A 10,271-nucleotide genomic window follows, 5' to 3' on the forward strand; every position below is an offset into this window, starting at 1 on the left:
GGTTGCCGTGGTCACTGCTGCATCCCAGGGCCTGGCCCAGAGTCAGAGTGAGTGAGAAGTGCCTGAGAACCAGAGATTTAATTTTTAAAATTGCAAGACCACCGGAGAGGTCGCTAGATAAGAAAGCCTTTGCCCGTTTGCCTACTTCGGTTAAGCTGCTTCACATGTCGCATGCCTGCCCAGGTCCATTGCAGTCTGGATGTGGGTGTGACAGCCTTTCAGTCTGGGGGTGAGAATTCCTCAAAGATTTTCTGGTCCTTCCTCATCGATGCATTGGTTTCTCAGAGGAGAGTCTTAATGATGCTGTTAGTTGATAATCACCTTGAAGATTCATTTAGGATTCCAGGAATTTCTTTTGGAATCCTAAGCTCGATTGCCCCCCACTAATCATGAGGCAGAGGAGGGAGGAAGAGGAAATTCGAAGCTCCGCCACACAGTCCCATTCTTAAATGCAACCAGTAATTGAATGCTATTAAGCAAAATTAATTTGCCTCCTGCAGGAAGGTTTATGATGAATGAAAGGATTGCTGATCGGGGAGGGAGCTAGGCCACCCTCTGTGGTCATCAATATTTCATGGCTATAGGCGGCGGCAGGAAATTAGCTATCCTGGCTCCCTGACCTTGAGCCATCCTGAAGGAGGGACAAAGCGAGGGAGATTATATTTCAAGGGCTTGTTACAAGGCACTATAAAATGTAAGTGAAATTTAAATGTGCAAGATGCACCTGTGCTAATTGACTGCACATCCCCAACTAGTGAGAGGCTCCCCAGATGGGGCCGAGGGACCCACCTGAGATGTCCTAGTTGGGGATTCAGCGCTGTCAGCCATGTGGCAGAGCTGAAATGTTTAATCATGGCCATTGGGGTGTGGGGGAGTCTTGATCTGTAGTGTCTGCTCATTTCTGTGGTGTCAGTATATGCCCAGCATGGCCAGCGTGGAGCTCTGGAGCTGGGAGCCCCAGCCTGCCGTCCCCGGAGCTCCCGCTTCTCCCTGTGACTGGGAGAGAACCTGCCCAGCAGTTGCATTTCTGGAAATATAGATGTGCCCCAGGCGGTACCGGGCTGTACCGGGCAGTCCCCACATGGTACTGGGCGGTCCCCGGGCAGTACTGTGTAGTCTACACTCAGACAGTACCGGGCAGTACCGGGCAATACCCAGGCGGTCCCCAGGCGTTAGACTGGGCCCCTTGACTGACAGGGTGCCCGAATGCGACGCATTTCAAAAATGAGAAAAGTTAATGAATCTTTCATTTTGTTCTTTCTTCTCCTTAGCTGCTATTAATTTAGCAAAGCTGAAACTTTTCAGACATTATTACGTCTTGGTGAGTAAAAAAAAAAAAACAACCCTGAATCTGTGAATAAGGTCAGTTCGAGGAGCGGAAGAAGTGGACTTATTTCGGGCTCCCCTGCAAAACCGGGCTGTGTCTTTGGACGAAGTGTCTGAGCTGCTGCTTTTTAAAGTTTAGTTTTAAATTTGGCTTTCACTACTCTGAAAAGCAATACCTGGTTGCTGTTTTAAACTTCAGAAACGATGGAAGCACAGCAGAGCCCGCGGCGACCCTGCGCGTCCCCCTTCTCGTCTCGGTGGTCACCGTTATTTCTGTAGATTCTCCCCTGGGCATGTGCCACACACAGCTGCTCCTCTGACTTGTTTTCCTTTATTCACTTACGAAAACGGAGTCACACTTCGATGGACATGAAAATTTCATATAAGCCTGAGCACCAAAGGCAGGATTTGCTATAAATTATTAGGAATAAAATTTCTTGGGAAATATAAGGTATGGGTCTTCTAGAGTTCGCTTCCTGACTCGAAAAGGAGGTTTCTCTGTGGTTTTGGCACTGACTGTCACCTTGGACGGTTCTTTTCCTGCAACTCTGGCCACCCCGGTCCCAGTAGCAGTCCATGCTCGAGCGGCCAGCCTGTCGCATACTCGGCACAGTCTCCCTTGCTGGAGCGTTTAGTGTTGTTGTTGGTCCCTCCTCTGAGCGAGCATCACAGCACCTGTCGAAGAGACTGGAAGTCGATGTTTTCCCTGCGTGGCCTTATTTTGCTGTTGCTGCTGGAAAACATTCTTCTCAGCCTGGGAATGAGAAGTGCTACCCTTTGGGAACTGAAAACAGTAGGTTATCTATGTGGGTAGCGCAAGGGACAGGTTACTCAAGGGTTAAGAGCAACCATACCAAAATGTTTTGCACCCCCGTGGGTGTAGCTGTTATCAGTATCTTAGTCACCTAGAGAGCAAGAAGCAATCCTTTTGTGTGACTAGCAGAGTAGTCATCTCGGCCCAGTTTATTATTAGCGCTATAAAATGTCAGATAATTTCCTTCAGGTTAGTTCTGTTTTGTTTTGTAGTTAATTTGAAAGCAGGTTGTTGGAAGAAAGAGGTGCCAGAATTTCGATTTCCATGTTTTTATGTTTCTTTCTTCTCTACATAGATCGTATGTTACATATACTTCACCAGGATCATCGCATTTCTCCTCAAATTCGCTGTTCCGTTCCAGTGGAAGTGGCTCTACCAGGTAGGCTGCTCGCAGGGGACAGCGCCAGGGAACGGCTGTCTGAGGGTGCAGTGTGGGGCTGTCACTTAGGGTCGTTAGACATTTGTGTGGTGGTGGCCAGTCCCTTCTGGTCGGCAGTGAAGATTATCTGTCTGGGAAAGCTGCTGGATTACGTGAGAAATCTGGGAGTAATTGCATTATTGATTTTAGTGTTTTATTTGGAAAGTCTTTGAAGAAAAAAGCCTCAGGGCGGGAGAATAAGATTTATTCCGTATAATGGAAACCTAGACGAGACGGGGTCTTCTCCATCGGTTTTGGGGCTCAGGACAGCTTAGAATCCAAACCTCCCTTCTGTGCCCATTATTATTATTTCAATGATAAAGTCTCTTGGCAACGTGCTAGCACTAGTGTCACTCACTACCAGGGTAGGCCACCGAGTGGTTTAGAGACTTTCATCTTGGAGCCCTCACTCGGCGCGCTAGGCGCTGTAGGAAATGCGGGTTCGCAGTGACCCTTAAAGGTAGCAGCGGAGACGCCAGCTGCAGCGAAGAGTCCGAAACGTCATCCGTGGGCTGGACGCTCCCAGCCGAGGCCTCAGCGCATCTTCTAAGGAAAGCGCTGCCTGGCAGTGGACTCCAGCATATGAGCGAGTGGCCGTGGAGGGTTCACTGCCAGGGGGCGGGGGTGTCCGCGTGTTCAGTTCCACTGCTTTGCTAATGCCTTTATTTTGGGGTGGTTTTACATTCGTAGCTCCTGGATGAAATGGCCACGCTGGTGTTCTTTGTTCTCACGGGGTATAAGTTCCGCCCCGCTTCAGATAACCCCTACCTGCAGCTCTCTCAGGAAGAGGACGACCTGGAAATGGAATCTGTGTAAGAAATGCCCTCCCTGTCCTCCCCTTTTTTGCCCCTTTGCCAATGAAGAGCAGCCCGGGGTGCATTGGAGCAGCCGCTCCAGGTGGGACCTCTGTTTTTAGCAGAAGGAAATGGACACTCGGGTCCAGGCCCTCTTACTCAGTTCCGAGTACGGGACCTGCCAAGCAGGGCGCTGTCGGTCCAGGGAAGTTAGCGTTGGCCATCCTCGTAAGCGTCACGGGAGCCTCCTGCCCGTCACTCGGTGTCAAGAACTCGGGGACGTACTGGGCCGGTTCCTAACCGCGGAGCGTGGGCATCCCCACTTCCTGCTGGGCCCCAGCCATCAGGAGCCTGTGTCTGAAAATGTGATCGTCGGAGTCAGCCTTAAGTCTGCGAGTTATCATCCAGCGTCCTTTATCATCAGATAACTAAGTGGCTTTTCACGGCTAGCACAGGGACTTGACCTATATTTGAGCATTAGAATGGGCCTCTCTGAGTCACAGCGTAAGTGACTCTAGGGTCCTATTTCTGGGAAAGGGCAATCATTTTCTAGAAAAGCGAATAGTGATTAAGGTTTTCGCTTGTTCACTGATGAACTGTGATGGGCCAGGTCAGTTGCTGTTTGATAATTAGCCTGAGGCTGAGTTTCAAGTGCGCTGCCTCCAGCACAGTTGGCCTTTTGATTTTTCCCAGTGACCCCCGCTGGGCTCTGCTGGGCTGGCGGGCAGGCCGGGCCCCGTGGGACAGCTCTCCGTGCTCAGCTCCGCTATGAGAACAGGAGACGGGAGGCAGAGCCTGCCAATGGGCCCCAGACAGCTCCTCCCTGTATACAGACGTGGAGGGGAAAGCAGGGGAATCCTCAGATGTGCCTTTTCGAGAAGTAGCAGAATCTGCGTAAGTGACTTTGGCTCAAGAGGCACGAACGGGAGTCGGGAGTCTGGTGAGCAGCAGCGTCAGGAAGTAACCTCCGATGCGGCGCGTTTAGCCTCCCCTGCTGGGAGACCTCTGGCTGTTTCCAACCCCGCACAGCAGGGTTTCTCCAGGTGACCCCGGGCTGGGTCAAAGCATCTTCCACTTTACTCACTCGTGCTCCCAAAGGGCTGTATCGGTGGGTGTTCTCGCCCACAGTGCAGGCTTCCTCGTTCCCCACGTCCTTCCCGTCAGCCGTTGCATCGGAAAGTGCGATGCGTCGTGAAGGTCTTTTGGTCTCATGGCAAAACTGTGTTTTGGTTTTTGTTTCTCTCTGACAATATTTGATCATAGTGGTAGCCATTTTAGCAAGAGCGTCTGCAGTTAGGTCAGGGGAGGAAAGGAAGGTGTAGTTAGACCACCGATCCAGCGCATTCTGTATTCTGGCAAGACTTGAGAAGAGCCGGAATGGCTTTGGGTGCCTCAGATTGACTCACTGAGCACACTGAGTTTTCGGTGGTTTCGTGGGAGCCACCCTGTAACAGGCAGTGACTTCTCTTCGGTGGCAGAAAGACTGCATGCGTAACAGGGAGAGGGACAAACCAAAGGCAGGTTTTTTTAGGAGGGAAGCACTCCCAGTGAGTGCTAGCCCAGTTTAGCCTGTGACAAGAAGTTTAGGAGCCAATTGAGGCCAAATGCCCTTAAATCAGCAAGGAAATTGTTTGGAGATTTCTCTTTGGCTAAGAACTCTGTTGTTGAGAAAGTTCTCTGAATGTGTACGTCATGACAGCACAGCAGGCCTGAGATGGAGGCTGCAGCCGCCAGCCTGCCATCCACGTTCACCTGCGGGCGAGCGGAAAGGCTAACTGCAGCTTCTCAGGGCCACCGCCGCGCCCCAGGCTGCCATCTCCCTCTTCTGCTTGGCCACGCTCTTCCTGGACGGCACCCCTGAGATCCCCAGAAGTGCAACCCAAGCCAGAAGCGAGCAGAGCCCTCGCCCGGGGTTTCTAGAAGGTCCTGAGCTCTCTGTCCTCCGCGCTGGGGGGTGTCTCCTGAAGGAGGGATTTGGGCCTGCTGCTCGCCATGAACAGAGCAGCTCTTCATGGAAAGTAACATCCTGATGCCTCCCACACCCCACAGCCGAGCTGCCCTCTCCCCGAGGAGTCAACCACAGCCACATGTGACCTCCAACCTGGGCCACCACTGGCCTTATTGACGGAGGTTCTGGGTAGTTTCTCTTCTTACTGTTCTCACCTCCTTTACCTGGAGCTGAGTTGTGGGGATGCAGGGCTTTTGGGGAGCGAGTCTCGCCCGGGGGTGGCGAGCTTCCAGCCTTCCCCCAGCCAGGCCTGCATGGGTCCGGGCAGCTGCCCTGCGCACCAGGCCTCAGGGCCTCTCCCTCCGAGTCCGCGGGAGGGGGCGCCGCCAGCGGTAGCACTGGCTTTCTGTGTTTCCCTCTACTCTCTCTCTCAGAAATCTCTCTCTGGACTAAAGCTCACGGAGGCTTACCAATTTTGGTAACAGAATTTATCTGAAAAAGTTTCACGAGTTAAAAAGTATAGGTGCACTTTCAACGATCAGGCTCAGTAGCACCGTGTGCCGTGCACGTGCTCGATGAGCCGACCGCTTTCTGTCGTCCTGAGACGTGGGGGGCCTCGCCTCTCAGGGCCTCAGTGTCCTGCCTGTGAAGTGAGTGGCTGCTGCAATCGAGGAGGCTCCGGGTGGCTGCGCCTGCACCCCAAGTGCAAATTTAGGCTGAAAATCACCCCTGCTCATTGCTCATCTGAGCTTGCGAGTACCCTCCCCCGCTCTGTGACGAGCCTTTAACTGTTGCCTGTGGGCAGTGCTGGCCCCGGTGGTGGCTTTCCAGCTGTTGTCCCCTTTCAGTGTTTGCAGTGAAGCTAGGACACGCTGGGAGGTGTGCACGAAGCTGTGAAGTTGCCGGAGCCCCACTTCTGTCCCTGCCTGGGAGGCTGGAGGGCGTCAGTCTAGCCTGTCCCCTGCTCTCTCCCTGCTGCAGCCTCCGAGCCGGCAGGAGATTCACTAGCGCCACCCAGCAGGGGTCATCCAGGCTCACCTGCAGCACATGGGCACCAGGTGTATGTAAAGGTCTGCTGGGGAGACAGGATGCTGTGCCCGCCCAGCGTCACTGCCACCGGCTGTGCTTCAGTTCACTTGAGCAGCTCCTGCTCCAGGTCACACACTCACCCTCGTCATCGCCTGCTCTGCCTGTGACATCCTCTTGTACCGGCGCAGTCCCTTCCTCCACCAGCCTTGGGGACTTGCATTCAGGGTGCTGACCCACACCCAAGGCCTGGGCCTTCTCACTGACCACTCCCCGTTCTCTCCCTCCAGCCCACTTGCCTCTCCTGACTTTCGGGTCCCTCCGCCCCCCTGCCTACCACCATCCCAAGCTCCCTTGTCCCCTGTATTCCCTGTGGGCCGTGACTGCACCACCATCCACCCAGTCACCACCGGCAGAAAGCGGGTGTCGGCCTAAGCACCTCCCTCTTCTTTGGCCCACGTGGAGTGAGTGACCACTTGCTGGAGACCTGACGTCTCCCATCCTCTTCGCCTTTCATCCCGGTGCCCTGCCTCCCTGTGGCGGACGTCCTCACCTTGATCTTCCCTCCCTGTCTGTTCTCCTTGGCCACCAGGATCACTTGTAGAGTGTTTCTGAAGTAGATCCCCTGGCCCTTCCCCTGGAGACTTGATTCTGAATGTCAGGCTCAGGGACCTCCGTGCCTTTAACTCCCAGGCATCCCGCTGGAGCCAGGGCAGAGGACCCTGGTACAGGAGGCAAGTCCAGCCTCCAGCGACAGGGCAGACAGGGGCCTCCACGGCCCCACCCGCCACCCTGACTCTGCTGCCACTTCCTTCGCCAGCATCTGCTTAGCGCCCCCCGACGGTGCTGGGGAACTGTGTTTTGTTTCCTACGTGCTTTTTGCATGTTAAATTCCTTCTTCTCAGACGCCCTGCGCTCCCCCATCTCTCCACTTTGCCGCTGCCTCTCACCTTCTGACCCAGGCCTCAGAGCTTCCCCAGTTCCCCAGCAGAGTGACCTTCTCGCTCCCAGCTGCCAGCAGACCTGCTCCTAGCAGCCCTGTCACTCCAGGTGGCTCTGCGTGTTGGAAGCCCGTCCCCTCCTAGGCCCAGGGCTCCAGCCCACAGTTCGTTCTTGTCCTCTCCACCGTCGCACCAGGCCTGAAAGAGTGAGTGTGGTTTTCTCCATGGGTCCAGCGTCTGGAGAGGAATATTTTCTTAGGGAAGAGAAAGTGGCACATGTTTTCCCCAGACCCGCTGTGCAAGCCATACTCGGGTCACGGCGAGTGTGCTCTGCTCTCAGCGCCAGCGTGCGTTGAAGTCCTTGTCCCTCTTTAACAAGGCGCAGTAGCCACAGAGCAGTTAGGCTGTGACCAGGCGTGTCCTGGAAGTCTTCAGATTGCATTTCTTGCTTGATCTCAGCACGTGTGGAGAGGCGGAGGGGTTGCTGCGCTGCAGCTGGAAAGGCCTATGGCTGCTTCTGGTGCCACAGCCGCACCTTCCATGTCCCAGTCTGGAGAAGGTCCCTTTGCAAGCAGCCCTCGTGCATGGGGTTCTCCTGGGAGAAGTACGTCCTCTTCCTGAGGAGGCTGGGCCGGAGACGTGTGCGTGGTTCTGCGCCGGGGCGTCTTCCCCTGTCTGCGGCCGCCTCTGCCCCCACAGCATTCGCAGGGACTCCTCGGTCCCCACGAGGGACTCGTTTGAGGAAAGTCCCAACTCTGGGGAGGTCTGGATGGCGTTGAGCTCGGTCACAGCAGCTCGTGGTGGCCAGAATGAAGGAAGGAAATAGAAGGAACAAAACTTTCTTAGCCCATGTAAAATTGCTTACCGCTTGGTCCAGCTGGACGAACTAGATGCGTCACATATAGAGCCACTGGATTTCCATTTATTTGGAACTCAGCGACAGGATTTGGTAGTTGCTGGGCAGAGGTAGGGTCCTTGGAGAAAGTCTGTTGAGTTGATTGATTAGATCTGTTTTGCTGACCAGGAAATTCCCGTCGGTCCACGGGGGAAACGTGGGCTTAGGGCGGTGCCAGGCCAGGTGTGTTTGTGTCCTGTTTTAGAGCAGATACAGGTTCGCCGCATCACTGAACAGCAGGTTCGGGTTTCCCATGTGCCCCAGCCTCGCGCACAGCCTCCCGTTATCAGCGTGCACTCCGGAGCGGCGCCGTCGTTACAGTCGAGGGACCTAATGGACAGTCATCATCACCCAGAGTCCCCAGTGACATTAGGGTTCGCTCTTGGCGTTGTACGTTTGTGGGTTTGGACAGGCGAGTAATGGCACATATCTGCCATTAGAGCATCACGCAGAGCAGGCTCTCGGCCCTAAACCCTCTGTGCCCTACCTGCCAGGGGAGCCCAGGCTCTCTGCGTGGCGTCTCCTACTGCAGGGCCACCGAGTCCCTCCGTAGACGCAGACCATCAGGGTCCATGAGGCTGGCAGTCTGTGCGGGAGGAGGTGGTGTTCTCAGCACTCACAGGACACCGAGATCGCTCTGGAAGTGGCCACTGCGCTCAGCGCCCAATGCTGTCCGAGGCCGGCTCTGGTCATGCAGTCAGCAAAGGGCTCCATGGCACTTCTTTTGTGTCAGGGGTCAGCAGAGCCTCAGGCCCCTGGCCTGGCCCGCGGGGACCCGGGACTGGATTCGCAGAGAGCACCCAGTCTTCCGTCTCTAGTGGTCAAAGAATTTCGGGGCCCAGAAGGTTCTACACCTGTGGTTCTGTCCTGTGACTCAGAAATGCTCCATCGTGGCTGGTTATTGTAAACGTCTACCGCTGCTTAGCTTTCTCTTCAGAGTGTCGATTATGGTACAGATACCGGTCTCATAATCGTAACTGGAGTGTACATGCACAACATAAGAATTCGTGGAGGCCGTGACAGAAAGAGATTAGTGTTGGTTGTAATGACAGCTGGGAGGTTTTGATGGGGCTCTTTGGCGAGCCCCGTGTTCCCTCATGACCGTTCTGGGAAGTAGTAATTCTCTATTATACGGAAGCACTGGGAAGTCAGATGACTTGGCCAGGGTGACCCAGCCAGCCAGAAACGAGTCAGAATTCACGCTCGGGTCTGTCCGAGTCCAGAGCCACCACCCGTCACCACTGCTGCCGACTGCGCTGTGCTAAGGATGGCCTTTCACTTCACAACTGAGATGTTCCTCCTCGTTTCTCTCATTGTTCAGTGTGACGACATCGGGGGTGATGGAGAACATGAAGAAAGTCAAGAAGGTGACCAACGGCTCGGTGGAGCCCCAGGGCGATTGGGAAGGCACCGCATAATGGAGCGCCTGGAGGCTGGCACCGTCACAGACAACGTTTAATTTATTAATAGTCCTATGGGTGAGCAGGAGCAGTTGGCACTCCCAACAGTGACACCACGGAGCACGTGGCTGGGAGCAAAGTGCCACGGAAGCTTAATTTTTTACTCTTTTATGGAAACTGGATCTGCGGCTGGTCATGGGCAGCTGGCATTCTTTCTCAGGTGGGAATGGTGGGGAGGGAGTGTAGTGAGGAGGAGGATAAAAGGAAGACTTTGCTTCAACTGACATTTCTTTTTTTTAATCGGGAGCTTTTAACGGCATCTGCACTGTGGCCCCACGTGGGTAGCAACATCGGAAGGAATGTCGGCGGGTGGAGTGGGGAGGAGGGCGGAGGTGTGTGTCCGATGCCAGTCACCGTACAGGGACCTCCAGAGAAGGGACAGGGAGGGTGTCACTGCATCTTTTGGGCACAAAAACTAATGAAATTAGGTTATTTTAGAAAGCAACGTCAAAACCTAGTTCAGCATGTGCCGCCTCCCCAGGATTCCTGGCCCCAGGCCTTCATCCGGGTTCCTGAAAGTGACCGGGAACCAACAGCTCTGGGAGCCCGGAGGTCTTCTCTCTAAAAGGGCTTTGTCACCGGAGGGCTTTGTCACGTCACTGTCACAGTCTCAGCCCCGGACTCGGCACAGCCTGGCTGGTGCGGGTGG

General features: G+C 54.6%; 1 protein-coding gene across 1 annotated transcript in view; it reads left to right on the top strand.

Moving 5' to 3' along the window:
• GPR107 (G protein-coupled receptor 107) overlaps positions 1 to 9,842 on the top strand; it is a 59,447-nt gene extending 49,605 nt beyond the window's left edge. The window contains exons 15-18 of the mRNA XM_039861569.1: positions 1,272 to 1,321; positions 2,436 to 2,519; positions 3,249 to 3,370; positions 9,484 to 9,842. Coding sequence (XP_039717503.1) covers positions 1,272 to 1,321; positions 2,436 to 2,519; positions 3,249 to 3,370; positions 9,484 to 9,580 — 353 coding nt within the window. The 3' untranslated portion in view covers positions 9,581 to 9,842. The remainder of the gene's footprint in view (positions 1 to 1,271; positions 1,322 to 2,435; positions 2,520 to 3,248; positions 3,371 to 9,483) is intronic.
• The last annotated feature ends 429 nt before the right edge of the window (positions 9,843 to 10,271 follow it).

The sequence above is a fragment of the Pteropus medius genome, unplaced genomic scaffold (genome assembly GCF_902729225.1).
Source record: "Pteropus medius unplaced genomic scaffold, Ma_sr-lr_union100, whole genome shotgun sequence".
Lineage (NCBI taxonomy): Eukaryota > Metazoa > Chordata > Mammalia > Chiroptera > Pteropodidae > Pteropus > Pteropus medius.